General features: G+C 42.9%; 1 protein-coding gene across 2 annotated transcripts in view; it reads right to left on the bottom strand.

The window, feature by feature from the left end:
• RABGAP1L (RAB GTPase activating protein 1 like) overlaps positions 1-15910 on the bottom strand; it is a 1373174-nt gene that overhangs the window by 917287 nt on the left and 439977 nt on the right. For both annotated transcript variants that reach the window (XM_078641752.1, XM_078641759.1), the window contains exon 10: positions 939-1005. In XM_078641752.1, the coding sequence (XP_078497878.1) occupies positions 939-1005 (67 nt within the window). The remainder of the gene's footprint in view (positions 1-938; positions 1006-15910) is intronic.

The following is a 15910-nucleotide window of genomic DNA, read 5'->3' as shown; positions in this document are numbered from 1 at the left end:
TAGTGACTTGATTTGTCGATTAAACTGGACTTTCAAAATAATGGACATAACTAAATAATCTGCAGAAAGAGTGTATATGTTTCACATACCAATTTAAACAGTTCTGGTGATTTTAGTAGGGTGTGTGGCTATGCCCATCCAGCATAGCACAGATTAAAATTACCCCAAACACTGAAACCTATTAATAAAATACTAACTCTATAATAATTCAAAAGTTAAAATAAAAACACAAATGTTTCAGCTTCAACAGTGATTGAGAAGGTCTTCTTCAGGGCGTAACATTTTGCAACGAAAACAACTACAATCATGGATTGAGGTCATGTTTTTGCTTAGGTGATTCTTTTACTATAAACGGTTGAATTAATGCAAAGCAACCCTTTTGGCAATGAATGTAGAGGCAAGAATAAGCACTGATTTATGATTCATTTTACCATTCAAGTAACCAAAGAAAGATCAGTTTCCATTTACACTTTGTGCCCTCAAATGTTCACATTTGTTCATTTGTCAAAGCTACACCTACTCCCTTGCATCCTGAAAATCTCGCCCTTGCACAGTAGTACATACCTTAGAGCTGCCATAGATCAAAATATGTCTTGCGGGACAGCTCTTGCAAGCTTACTAGCATAACTAGCTGAGACAATGAGTTACATCTGGAAGTCCTTGCAGTATGTTGTTTCCTTACAAACAGAGAAGATGTACTCAAGGATTTTCACTGAAGACTGAAGGTAGGGTAAGGGCAGTGACTATGCTGCAAGCAGTAACATCCAACTCAATAGGGAGGATGCCATTTGGTAAGATAACAAACCTTCCTGCTACCTCAAGTCCTTCTAGCGCTGAGGTGGAAAGGAAACACAGTGAGCCCAAAGATACAGAAAGAACAGGGAAGGAAGGAAGGAAGGAGAATATTAAAATGCATTTGAACACAATGAAGTCATTACCATATCCAATAAGTGCATATCGCTGTTCTTGACATTTCGTCCCGGACTTAAAAGCATCCCAAAGCATCTGGATTGAGTAAAAAGAAAATCAATTAAAGGAGATAAAGAGATTGGAAATTAAAGTCCTAATCTTAAATATAAAGGCATGCTCAGGTGTTAGGAAAGAATTTAGATAAAAACACCAAATTTGTACCGGATGCTTCATTAAGCAGCAGAGGACTTCCAAGTTATTTACTGACTTCCTTTTTCGATGTAAACTTCATCTTGTTCTGTTCACAGATTATGGGCATACCAAGTCTCTCTTTATTTTTATTTTTTTTAAATAACCTAGAGAGACCTTCACGATAGTCAAAAAGGAGAAAGGACATGGCTTCAAATTTGCACGCCTTAAGCACTTTAGTTGAGGAAAAACATTAAAAACCGAGCATCCATGCACTACACATGAAAGCTGCAGGGCAAATCCAAGTCAAACTCTGGAAAAGGGATACCTAGCGTGCATGAACGTTACTCACCTATACTAAAACTAGTTACGGAACTATAATAACAGTTTGGCTGTTTGATATCAGATGGCAGGTGACCAATGCAGTGAGAACACCGGTTCCGTCAGGCTGCAGGGCATTCCACTAGGTAACAGAGACCCAAGTACATCTAGCATGTTAGTGGCAGAGCTGGAAGCTAAACGTACTGTCACAGAAGGGGTCATTTAGATCGCGGAGTAATAGCCCAAAACATAAAATAAGGCGCAAATAGCACTTTTGTCGTCTAATTTAGCACTTGCTCTGATCAGGAGTTGAGCATAAAATGGGCTTGCATTTGGTTTTATTTTCAGCTGGTGGTAATTACAAATGCAAAACACTTTGCAAAGAATAATAACACAATCAAAACAGGTGCAAGACATTTTGGTCACTTTATTCCCCACTATTTACCACCACGGTTACAACTGGGTGCAAATATACATCCAATGTCTTGCTCTAAATGTTAGCTGAGCTGGGAAGTTTTTGCAACCATTCATTGCTAAAGAGTCTAAGTGAACCCAAGACTGTTTCTGCCAAAACAGTACAGCTGCCGCTGGCTCCTCTTAGAGTAAGCACAGGCAACTTCCTGCCTTAAAGCACAGACCTTCAAGGCGGGTGGTGGCACCAGAATGACCCGGGACAGTCCATCCCCGCATCGTTCTTCTACACTGATGTTGACGGCAGGAAACCAAAGCGAGACAGACATTAGAACCAGCCTTCTTCTGGTATATCAAAGCTGGAAGGCACCTATTCGCAGGAACGTAAGGGCTCATTTAGAGTTTGGCGGGTGGGTTACTCCGTCACATATGTGGATATCCAGTCTGCCATAGGATACATATATATCTTTTTTTTTTTACAGAGTTTTATATAGCGCAAACTTGACCAGAGGGTATTGGGATTCAGAGCGTTTTACACGAGCACCAGTTGCGTTACATGAGGACACATTCATTTTTGTTAGGCATGGGGAGATTGAATGATTTGCCCAGAATCACAGGATGTTGCGCGTCCTTGCGAAACTCGAACCCGGTTCCTCAGATTTTAGGTCGACCGCCCTAGCCGTTAGGCCAACTCCTCTCCTCTAATGCATTTGTAATAAGGCAGACAAGATATTGGTCACGTTTGTGACAAAGTAACCTGTTTTAATAGCTAGTTATGTGTAATTGGAGTTTTTCATGTACTATGTATTTTGTATTCATACTATGAATATATACGTAGTTCCTTTTTTATCATTTGTATATTTTGCCATTTGGTATGCCCTTTCTTCATTACCTTTTCCCTTCCCACTTGGTATGCTCCATGCTGGAATGTTAAGCGCAGGACGACTGTTGAGTCAGCTACTGCGTCTTCAGGTTGTGTGAGGTTGGAGAATAAATAACTTTATAAATTCTTCATCACGTAGTATGTTATTTTACATCATAACCCCTCCACCAAACTCTTAATCAGGCCCTTAGTGTGTAAACTGCGTAAGATGAAGCTGGCTTCTTGTGTTATGCATTGTTTATTTATGTGGTGGCACCATCACTCATGGTTGGGGACTGGGAGTTATTCTTCACCATCAGACTTTGATCCAGAGCATGAGGGGAAGAGGCTGACAATGAAGTTAGGAGGAGGAAGAGAATGATACGAACACAGTGACCGCGATAAAAGAGGAACGACAAAAGAGGATAAAAGAGAACGACAACACCCTACAAGCGTGAGTTAAAAAGACAGGAAGGGTTGGCTGGCGGAATAAAGACCCATGAGATAAAATGAAGATTAGGCAACCTTACAATTCAGCAACCTCTGCCTTGAACAGTGCTAGCGAGGAGCTCACTAGAAAACGTTTGGGCACCTGCACTTGTGAATTTTTTTTTTTTTTTTTTATTACTTTATTTATTCATCTATTGATTTATTTATGTATAAATTAAGGACTGGGTGACACCATGACAAAAACGTTTCTGGATCCCGGTAGGGATGAGTTTCCTGTGAATCTGCCAGCGTTACGTGAAGTTGATCGCATTTTTCCCGCCTTCCAGAAGGTCAGCTCCGATCCTGAGTGGCAGGCGCTGCAGGGAAGTGGGTCAGGCTGCCGGGCCAGGGTCACTTCCCTCGCGCACCGTCCCCTTGTGTGCAGACCAGGCCTTGTTCTGTATGTGCAGAAGGACGAGCGGATCAGAGCTCTGCCCTGGGCCCGCCTGGACAGGATTAATCAAGTTAACCAGAGGGCCTGTGCCACATAATTGGATCACAACGGATGCTCTGGGGGGTGGGGAGGGGCACAAGGCGATGAGTGACGGCCCTGGAAGCATCGGCTGCACGGGGAGCTTCCTGCTCTTGGAAAGCTGCACATCATGATACCAGCATGACTGATGACTGGTCATGATTTTATAGTAAATAAGAAATGCTATCAGTTCAATTTTGACATCATAGCGAACGTGATATACTACTTTTCTTATCCCCTGACATAAAAAAGTGCTGTTTGACAAGATGGATAAACTGGTGTTCCTTAGTAAAATGTTAAAGGTCTTGATGTCCTGCCAGGCAGTGTGTGGAGATGGAATTCTGGACTGGGCAGCCCAGTCTGGTTGATGCTACTCACTTCAACCTCATGTCTGGTGAGCCCAGCATGAGAAATAACACAGGGAAACCCAGTGTAGCCTGATCCCGCTACTCTACTCTCCACATACGTGTCGGAGCCATGAATGCCCAAATGTGGGCAGTCCGGTATGTTAGTGTATGCTCTGTGGCACCAAAGTGGACCTTGAATATCTGGTTGGGCCTCTTCCATCAGAAAGGGTTTGTCCATGTATTCTACCCTCTTAATGAGTGTGCCACCTTCCCCCACATAGTCCGACTTCCCAACAAGAAGAGTTAGCACTCTTAAAGCGCTTGTCTGTGGTCCTTTGGGAATGAAAACGGATTAAGTAAGCAGTTCCTAACTGCTACAACACAAAATGGAGTCATGACATTTGATTATATATAAAGACACTCACAGGTAAGCCTGAACACCCACTCTTGCTCTAGAAAACAGGGCACATCACTCAATGGTCGCCTAAAGGGATAGCAAACAACACAGCTAAAGGAGGTGGCTGCTGAGGCAAGACAAAGCATTACTGTGAAGACCCTCTTACGGCTACCAAACTATCCATCCGTGACTGTGAAGCAGCCTGCAGTTGTCAATAGCTGTGAACATCTAATCCACGCTGATTTTGAGTGCAATTTTCACTAGGCAGTGACAAGCAGGAGTGCAGCAATTAACAAGAACAAAAGTACAGAATCGAGAAGCTGTCATGGAGCTGTTCTCATGTGCAAGAAATGAAAGCCTCTCATTTTCACAACCTGAATTTGAGGCAAGTTGATACCAAGAGTGGGCGGCTCCGAAATCCCACCAGCTAAAAGATTAGCCAGTTCCAACAGGTTCTGATGCACGCACATAATCTTACATTCTGGCTGGTCAATCAACTTTCTTAATGATAACGTGGAGTTCGGCTTTGGATACCGTTAAGTAGTTATGTTACGTGCATTTTTACAACGCCTCTCCATAATCTGAATGGTCCTGAAGCCCTTGTACTTAACGGTTCTGGGGTTCTCGTTGACCAAGGTCAACAAAGTGGTGTGTTGATATTGCATTTGGTTGTGTTTATAGCCGACATATTGGAAAGTGGCTTGCAAGGTTGCAGCAGAGTAGTACGTTAATGATGGACTGTATTGAATAATATCTAGCTAAATACTATTCTCAACACCTTCTGCATTGTGAGCATGGAAGGGTATGCATAAAGACACTGCTTCCTGTTTTGTTCTGCTGGGGTGTAGGGTTGGCAAACAATAAGATGATGGACGGAGTGCTGAAACTTTTCAGACACTCACCCCCAGCCACAGATCCGGGTTTAATCCATCATCATTCTTCTGCTCACTAAACCACCCCAGTTTGGACCCAGCCATATGCAAATCAGTCTTTCCCCTGTGCCTCATGGGAACAGTCCAGCCCGAACTGCCAGACCAGGTCCTCCATGGACTGTACACAAGCATCCTGGAACCAGTTTCGGAGTTTCACTCCTCATCAGCCAGGCCAAATTGAATCCAGTGGCAAAGTGAGCAAGGGACCCACGTTTGGCCATACTCTGGCCACTTAGGGTGAATATAGCAAACACAATAAGATGATGGACAGAGTGCAGAAACTTTTCGGACACTCACCCCCGTCACAGATCTGGGTTTAATCCATCATCATTTTTCTGTCACTAAGGCACCCCAGTTTGGACCCAACCATACGCAAATCAGTCTTGACCATGTGCCTCATGGGAACAGTCCAGCCCAAACTGCCAGGCCAGGGTCTCTCTGGACCGGAAACAAGCATCCTGGGACCGGTTTCAGAGTTTCACTCCTCATCAGCCAGGCTAGCTTGAATTCAGTGGCAAAATGAGCAAGGGACCTACGTCTGGGCATATGCTGACCACTGAGGGTGAACATAGCAAACACAATAAGGTGTAGGGGTGTCCGGGTTCGGGTATCTTCATTGTGTTGAGCCATCTTTGCCCATTATGTGGCATTGTTCCCATGCTGTGTACATATGGGTGTGATAAATGGAAAAGTCCTTGTTCTGAGTAGATGCTATGCAGATTGATGAGAGGATACTGACGTGCTGTTGTGTTTAAATCTTTTAATTACATTTCCAAGCAGAGAATGCATATAATACAGCGTACATACAAGGGGCGCTCGCATAGAAATATGCCACCAACAACCCTAAAGCAGATCCCATAGTGGGCTCACAACGCCCTCATCAGACTCGAAAGTTGCATCAAAACATACAACAAAAAAATATGAATGCATGCATGTTGTCGATCACGGTAAGGCTGTGGAGGTTGAAGGAGGCGGGAAACCAGTCCAACGTGAGGTATAGCAATTCAGCAGAGTTGTAAAGGACATAGGTGGGAGTAGTGAGAGGTAGAACCTGTTCGGTGAAGTGCACAGCAGCAGACAAGCAGCAAGGAAGGAAAGCTGGGCGAGGGGCATGAAATGAGGCGATGGAGCCCCATCTTTGTGCTGAGGAAGTGAAAAACACTTGGAGGTCACACATTTAAATTCGAATTTGGAATGTTCCCAAAATTCATCCACCCTTAACAAGGGGTTAACAATAGCCCTCTCACAGTGACAATGCAGGAGGCACAACTTTGCTAATAACTCGGTGCTGCCTCCCAAATTAATCAGCTACATGGCCTAAACGTAGTTGCGCGATCCTAAACGTAGTCGTGCGATCCCCTGGAAGACCCAAACACTCTCTGGCTATGATGCCCAACTTAAATGGGTTCAGCACCACTTTGAACTGCGAAGGCTGCATTCATCTGACTTGAAGACTCAACATTACTCTCGATAGGCTAAAGAACTGCAATTTCAACATTTATTCACTCTCTGTACTTATACCAAAACCTTCCTCTTCAAGAACGTTCCTGTTATTTAACAGTGACAGAAAAGATACCTGAAACCATATAATCACCGGACAACCTTATGTCACTATGGGCATAAGCATGACATTTACAGGTAAAAACAGGCATTGGTCCAGACATCTGGAATAGAATGGGAAATGTGCACGCAACCTCCCCCTTCACTACCATGACTGTATGACTGAAGACCACTGATCAGGAGGAAACCTGAACTGGAGAGCCCCCAGAGTCGAAGTCTGTGTCTTCACAGCTGAAGGTACCAAGGAAAAAGTGCAAACCACTACCACAGAGTAACCACTTACAGTCAATGCCACCTTCTGCCAATCCTGAACCAACGATGCACACTTGAAATGTGCTTGACCATGTGCCCAAGTAGGGCACATGGTCAAGGGTAGGTATCCAAACCCAGATACTAACAGCAGGAAGAGGGATGAAGAGGCCTACCAGTGAGGTGCACAAGGGTGGCTTTCTATTCCAGTTATCTCGTCTGGTGTCTGGTTGGTTGTGTGATGGCACCACGCATGCCAATACCACTCATGCCGGTTCAACGCGGTCTTAACCACGCATATGCCTTTACCACGCATGCCATTACCATGCATGCCTTTACAACCAAATATGCGTTGTTACGGCATGCATGGCAAAGACATATGTGTGGTTAAAACTTACCTATTTACCCAGCCCCCCAACTCTGAACCCTAAAACGCCCCTAGGGCAAAAATCGACCCCGACCCCAGCACCGCCCCCTCTGAACCCTAAAACGTCCCCTGGACAAAAATCTACCCTGACCACAGCCCCCCGAACCCTCCAGCAGTCCGAAAAAGGCCCACCCATGCCCAAAAAAACTAACCTGGTCCCTGGGTCCCGCCCTGAGCACTAACACGTCCCCCCGCAAGCCCAAAAAATGAAAACTATCTCTGACCCCCGCCCTGAGACCTAAAACTGCTCCCTCCCTCCTGCAAGTTTCCCGACCCTCTCAGCCGTAAAAACGACCCCACTCCCGAGCCCTAAAAACGACCCCAACCCGTAAAAACTCTTAAATACCCGGCCCCAGCCGCTTTTACCTCACAGCGCGCTCTCCCGATCCTTCCTCTTCATGGCCCCGCCCACTCCGGACATCTAAACCACAGATATGCGTGGTTAAGGCATATGCGAGGTTAAGGCAAGCGTGGTTAAGGCAAGCATGGTTGCGCTTACGTTCGGGTACGCATGGCTGAGGGTGCACTGGTCTGACCATTTCCCCCTCAGGTAATGGGACGGAACTACGTATGCCATTACCATGCATGTCGGTTCAACCCAGTCTTAATCACGTGTTTGCCTTTCCCACATATGCCTTTACAAAGAAATATGCATTGTTATGGCACGTATGGGAAAGACATATTCATGGTTAAACCGTACCTATATACCTCACCGCTGTCTCCCGCCCTGAGCCCTAAAACACTCCCAGGGCAAAAATCTACTCTGAACCCAGCCCTCTGCTAGTGTTATTCCTGCAATCCTCAGAACTGAAAGTGCAGATAATAGGACACCTTAACTATTGGTAGGGAGACTTATCTTTAATTAAGCCGTAGAATTGCTCTTCCCCATAAGATGCAGCCAAATAGCGAGTGGCCTGGCACACTCTGCCGCCCTAACACCAGAATTAGTGTGTCACCATTTCTCATTTACCATCTCACAAATATATGGATGACCATTTCCACACAAAAGTATGAATGCAAACTCACTTTCTATTGGACAATAAAAAGAAAACAATAGCATTGAAAGATGCAACAACATGAATAAAGCAGTTGGGATAAACAATTTGGTCCCCTCACTTCCAGAAACTATGGGAAACATTCTCAATTATACCATGCCCAGCGTAGACATCAAGCTGGTACCAATCAGCTCAAGAAAACCTAGGCCTGTCTGAAGTAAACAAAAGTAATTACAAGAATCACAGAATGGAATCCCTCCGAAGCCGTTAAATGAGGCAAAAGACCTGCTGGATTCCACTGCAATGGACTGAAACAAAGGTGCACAGCTTATTATTACTCCAGAAGTACTTAAGAGAAACTTTGATTTAGAGTCTAGGAGCACTTTACACCACACAAATTATACAGAGACAATAAGTCACACAAGTGTGTAAATCAACATAGAGAACATTTTACATAAGACAATGAGGGTTGCAAGGTGTAGGATACGCATGTTACCCATAAAGGTAAGCATTATATGTTAAGAAGGCATGGTCTGGAAAAATCCAAAGTCCTGATTCAAAATGTAGCACATTAGTTGGGGCCGTCTGTACTAGTGCGACTTTCTTACTAGCCAAAGGAACCCTTTTTAGCAATGAATGACTGAGAAAAAAAAAATAGGTTCTACATTCATGAATTACAGTTTACATACGTTCATTTATTCTGGTTCATTGTTCACTGTGCTATGTTAGAAGAATTGCAACTTATGAACTGAAAGTAACTAAAGACTCTTCGCGTCAAAAGGAGTAACTAACTGAGCTATCTACATAAATTAAAATCAGTGATTTTTATGTTAAAATATGTGCTTTGCAGGAGACACATTAACTCACAATGGGACTCCAGAAGTCAAAACTGTGACTAAAATAAAAACAGAGTACATTAACCACCAGTGACAGCTTATCATTATAATTATCCCCTGAAAACAGCTGGACACAAAGATCTCTGCAGCTGGTGCATGAACTCTGTAACATATTTTAAAATGCAACTAATTAAGTAAAACAGAACAGATTTACTTTCACATTGGTCCTTTGTTGTCAATTTGTTTGCAATAGAGCTTTAAAAAAAATAAAATAAAAGCTGCCTGTCAGACACAGCTTTGCATTAGTCTGCCGCTTGTGACTCCATACCCTTTCCACTGCCACACTTTGAACCCCAACCTATGGGTTCCCGAAGTATTTTTCCCCCCCATGTGGTGCTGGTATTATGCCTACTGGGGTTTTGGACTATGTTTTGCACCCCCACCCAGATCTTCCTGGATGTGTCGAACTGGCTACTGTTTTAGACACAGGAGTGCAAGCACAAAGACCCAGCTGGAGATCAAACAGTAGAAGATTTTTGTGGGTTTATATTTTTATGCATCATTAACAATGTGCAGAATGTAATTTCAAAAAGAAAGGGAGACAGTGGAACCTTCCTAAATCATAGCACCTAACCCAAGTCACTCCCAATTATAAATCGCCCCCAATAATTTGTATGGGCGAAGTGTGTGCACACTGACTGACACCCACTGTCACAGTGTTAGTTCATCAAAGAACTCAAGTAATCAATACATAAATGCAAAGGTGCACCACACAATTCTTAGACTACAATCCTAATAATCACAGACGCAGATTTTCTTGGTTGTGATTTTCTTTATTCCAAAAGGGTGTACAATCAAAACACGGGTTTGTGCAGCCGACGCGTTTCGTCCTCTAGGGACTTCTTCAGGGCAAATTCTTTTGATCATAGATAGTCGTCGTACTGGATAGATATTTTCTTTGTGACACAAACGTCTCAAAAGGTTTCTTAATTGATAGTGCTGGGATGCCACATCAATGTCGTGTTGTGGGCAAAAATAGTTAAAAGACAATCGTCTTCAGATATTTGACAAGACGTCTAGGGTCAGTCCTCTATACTGCTATATAATATTAAGCTCAGAGAAAGATGGTCAGATAATCGGTTGTTCCAGCAAGGGTGACTCTTGATAAAGTCCTTTGCTTCCTACACCATCATTCTTCGTACCGCACCGCGTGAGAACGGCTTCCTTCCCGGATTAAGGTATGCCTTAAAATATCTATCCAGTACGACAACTATCTATGATCAAAAGAATTTGCCCTGAAGAAGTCCCTAGAGTACGAAACGCGTCAGCTGCAAAAACTCGTGTTTTGATTGTACACCCTTTTGGAATAAAGAAAATCACAACCAAGAAAGTCTACGTCTGTGATTATTAGAATTGTAGTCTAAGAATTGTGTGGTGCACCTTTGCGTTTATGTATTAATGTGCACAATGTATTTTCACACTTGATTACAGAGGTACACTGATACAGTACTGTTGTTTTTTGAACAAATCATATGTCATGTGTAGAAATACGTTTTTCTGTTATATCCAGCTAGGCCACAATTTAGGTACAAATGTCATCTTTTCTAAGATGGCAGCCACCACTGTCATTCATGTCCCCCACCCACGCCTGTCATTGCAAAGTCTGCAGCACACAGTCAAGCTGAGATGTACTAGTTTATTTACACTGTAATTGTCATCCTGCTGTTGATGAGCTTTCCTCGGCTCAGTCACAAACTACAACCACCACCCCAGGGTCCTTCAGTTGGCACACTGTGCTCTATTCATTCATAGATCACATTATTGTCAATGTATCTAGTTTTTTTCTACCAACTCCGGACGACATGAGCCTAGAGGATACTGAATAATTGTTCATGGAGTGGGCAGTGCTTAGGTGTTAACATTACATTTAATTTTCACGCACTCTGGGTTGTTGATGAAATGACACGTACTCACATCACAGTGAGTCTGCAGATTCTGTAATTTCGTATGCAAAAATATGAGCAAGAAGACTTCCTTGTTCTACGAGGGCTGCTCTCCTTCAATCTCCTGATCATGGTGCCCAATTGGGACTTTGAATAATTTCTTGAATTAACATTTCGCTATATAACTTTTCTATTGAGAGTCTTCATGGAATGGTCTCTGTACAGCTTGTTTTTGAATTTGTAATAAAACCCTATAACTTTTATTTGGTCTAGAACTGAGTTATTGAGTGGTCCCATTACTCAATACATTGTATTTCTGATTTTAAATGCATTGCGAGGTCCTTTAACACTGAGACACATTACTTCGTGAAATTGAGGTTTAACACGGTCTCCGATCCAGCGAAATGTGGACATTCTGATTGAGCTAAATTTTTGGGGCGTCTAAAATTTCGGGGTACCCGGCGAACACCAAACTGAGGCTTTGGTTCTGCTCTGTAGCTGATAAGAGAATGTGCAGACTGAGCGTGCCTGACTTGTCTTTAATTGTCAACATGTGTTATTCCGTCAATATGTTTTAATTTGTGAGCTTCAATTCCGCTAAAGCCTATGAAACACAAGTTGTGTTATTTCAAGAACCTAGTGTCAACGGCACAACAGTTTTCTCAACACCATGTCTGGCAGTTTCTCGAGAGAATCCTGCAAAGAGTCTGAACTTTTTAAGTTTCCAGGAAGAAGCCCGGCTCCATCTTTACACGAGCGCCACCTGCTGGACATTTAAGATAGCATAAAAAGGACGCCAATTGAATGGATCATATTGTGCAATAAAGAACACGCAAACGTCCCGGTACAGAGGCTAAACAAACGTTGTCAGTCGTTCTAGCTTTTTTAATAATGAAAACAAAGTTATAATTCAACAAGGTTCACATAAGGGGAGAGGATGTGGTCCGCCGGCTAGATTGCTGACGTTGGTGCTTGAAACCAAGGTTCGAGCCCCGGAGTCGCGTCCACATCCTGTGATTCTGGGCAAATCACTTAATCTCCCCGTGCCTGAATGTTCCCTGTGTAACGTAACCGATGCTCATGTAAAGCGCTCCAATGCCTTTGGGTCGAGTTCGTGCATTAAAAAACCAAAAAAAACCAAAACAAGAACAGCAAAGGCGGTCGCCGCGCAAACTTCACCAAATAGTAACTACAGGACAGGAGACAATAAGCGCAGCAAAACTGTTCTCACTCATAGAATAGGAACAACGCAGAGAGCAGCAGTGCTTGCTTGCACAAAGCACAGATATAGTATGTGTGGCACTGCAAGCTTCCCTCACATTCATATGCACAAAATAGTAACAACACCAGCACAGTACAGATAGTGGCAGAGCAGCCTAGAAAGGGTCTATAAGAACCATTAGGACAAAGGTTGTCGGTGCGTGCGACAGAGAAAGATGGTGTGCGTGTTGAGGTTTTATTAGGACATTGGAATGTTGGGAGCGCCACTGAAAACAATGGGGTGCTCCAGGCTTCTAATAGACGGTAGACGCCTGGATGGAGCATCAACATTCCAATGTTTATTCACAGCTGTTGCTGTGAACAAAGCCCTCACAGAGCCTGAAGGGATTTCAACCTATTTCTAGGTAATTTAGGATACCAGGATGCCAGATTAGACCTGTGTCCCTCAACACCTTCCTCGTGCAATGGATGTTTAAGAATCCCACACCTGCGTTACCTTCATTAAGTGTATATCATGACACTTCTGTGTATTTAGCGATTGTTTTTATTAAAGCCAGAATTGAAGTATCAGCCTTTTCTATGAAAATGTGTATTTTGTTGGTGTAGGAAGTCACTTTGTAAGATAAGTCATTAAAAGTTACCCCTTTGATTGCAGCGGTTGACCTTATTGATCGAAGCAAAGTTTCTATTGCTGGAAGGGAGAATTCAGTAGGAAAAGCTGCCATGAAATGAAAGTAAGATTTATAACGTGCACTAATACCCAAGGGTGTCTAGGCGCGGAGATACTGCAGAATTGGCTAACCAGAGAGCGGATGTGGGATAGGCATGTTTGGGCTAGTTGTTAAAGAGCCAAGTTTTTAAGAGTTTGAGGAATGCCAGAACATTGCTTTTGTTCTTAAGTGTCTGAGGAAAAAGTTCCACAGGCTAGCAATGCCTGCCACAAAACTTCTCCCCCCAAACACCCCCCGCCCCAAGAGGCAATTTGTCCTTGGAGTTACAAGGCCATTGACCGCAACTGCCACTCTGGGATATACGATCTAAAACTCTGTGCAAAGTAATCAGGGCTAAGCCCATGTAGCCCCTTAAAGGCAATATAAAGGGATTTGAATTAGATTAGTCTCTTAACTGGTAGTCAGTGCAAAGATGGAAGGGCGTAGGACACGGACTTATGTTTTGGAATACCAAGCAGCAGGCGGGCTGCTGCATTTTGGAGAACCTGCAGTATGTTGAGATACTGTGATTGTATATTGAGAAAGAGCCCATTACAGTTATCGATTTTAGACAGGATGGGTGCCGCGACCACAGCTTTCTGGAGCTCTGGTGGAATGAAAGATAATATTTCCCTGAGGGTTTTAATCATAAAGAAGAATGATGAGGTGATCGCATTGATTTGTCCTCCGAAGGACAGATTGGAGTCAAAATAGACTTCTAAGATTTTCACCTTTGTGACTGGCTCAGGGATTTCTCCCAATTCCTGTGGCCACCAACTTGGTGTCCAGAAGGAGTTATCTCGTCCGAAGAGAAGCACCTCCGTTTTACCTGAATTCAGCTTCAGGCAGTTTTGGGACATCCAATTGCCTACTTCACGCATACAGTCTTGGAATCTTGATGCGGTGTTCATAGGATCCCCTGCAAAGGAAGCCATGATTTGCATGTCATCGGCATATGATAGTGTCTTAAAGCCAAAGGATTTGATAAGTGAGCAAAGTGGAGATACATAAAGGTTAAAAAAGGGTCGGACTCAGCGAGGAGCCCTGTGGCACCAACGGGTAAAAGAGAACAGCGGGGACTTGAAGCCCCTAAGCTCCACCAGTTGCTCTCTATTACTGAGAAAAGACTTCAGTAAGTCCAGCGCCCAACCCCTAATGCCCAGGGAAAAAAGACGGTATATAAGAAGGTCGTAGTTGACCGTGTCGAATGCCGACGATAGGTCCAGCAGGATCACGGCCAACTTCCCGCCTTTATCCACAACCACTTATTTCCTCCGACACATTGATCAAGGCCAACTCTGTGCTATGTAGACTCCTAAAGCAATATTGTGGGCTATCCAGAAGTTGTTGTTCGGGTCTTTAGTGTCCAGATTTGATTTTTTCAGCAGCCATGTACATGGCTCTAATTTTATAGGGCTCAGAGGCTGCTCCTGCTATTCTCACTTTAACCAGTGGGTTAGAATAAAAAGCCATGATGATTTTTTTTCGAGTTTCTTTCTAAACTAAAGTTGTATTAAGAAATGGGCAAGCAAATTTATAGCCTGCAGTGGGCGCGTTTAAAATGTTTGACTTTCTGTTGAGTGTGGCAGAGGAATCTCATATTGTCGCACAAGAATTTGTTTTTCATAAAACCGGTAAATGATGGAGAGTATAATTTAATCTATTGGCAAGAATCTTGGCATACATTTTACAGGCAATGTTTATCAAGGATGCGAGGCAGTAGTTTTTGGTCATGGTATTTCCCTTCATTAGCAAGCACCACTATTATTACTTCCATATTGGCACCATGGACTTCACATATTTTCTCAAAAATTGTGTAAGAGGTCTAGGAGAGTTCTTTGAAAACTTCAGCGATTGTGTTTAGTTTTGTACTGATTAACTAATTATCCTTAATTGCAGCTGTGTTTTGTTTGGACTGTTTTAAATATTTAGCTAATGCCTTTCCAACTGTGTTGAACTCACAAAATCTTAATGCTTCTTATTTTTCGACAAAAATCCAAGCCCTCTTACTTAGAATTTTATTATACTCATATTTACTCTTCCATATGAGGTCTATTAATCGATTGTCTTCTGTCTGTAATAGAAATGTAGTTGTTTACTTTGCTTTTTTAGGCAGATATTTATCACTTTCTTATGATTGGCCTGCAAGCTTATTAGTATCCAGCTTATGGAAGATGTATACGCAATACCATAATGTTTGTGTTGAAATGTCATCTTTCGAGTTATCAGTGAAAAAATGAGTAATACTTTCACAGATTATTTTAATATTTTTGACATTGTTAAGCATTTTCTCATTCAACCTCCAGCATTTCTAGCTCGGTATGGTAATGCTGCACCCTAATGTCATAGAAATGCTAGCATGGTCTGAAATGAGTATTGGTTCCATATGTGAATCCGCTAAAAAATGTAGATGACTTTCCAAGAGAAATAGATAATCAATTCGTAAGTATGGCTGGTGTGGAAAGAAGACAAATATGTATTCACAAGTGCCAGGGCATTACAATTTTCAAGGGTTAGCTCAAATGTAAAAACCATACAGATGCTGTGTGTAATTTTACGTGCTTTGGAGGGGTGGAATTTGCGCGTTGAATGTCCATCAAGGATGCAAACTTGTAGTAACTTATAGTCACCTACGAGAAT

Source organism: Lissotriton helveticus, chromosome 1_1 (assembly GCF_964261635.1).
Source record: "Lissotriton helveticus chromosome 1_1, aLisHel1.1, whole genome shotgun sequence".
NCBI classification, from domain to species: domain Eukaryota; kingdom Metazoa; phylum Chordata; class Amphibia; order Caudata; family Salamandridae; genus Lissotriton; species Lissotriton helveticus.
The sequence above is the reverse complement of the archived record's forward strand: the minus strand, read 5'-3'. Positions and strand labels throughout refer to the sequence as shown.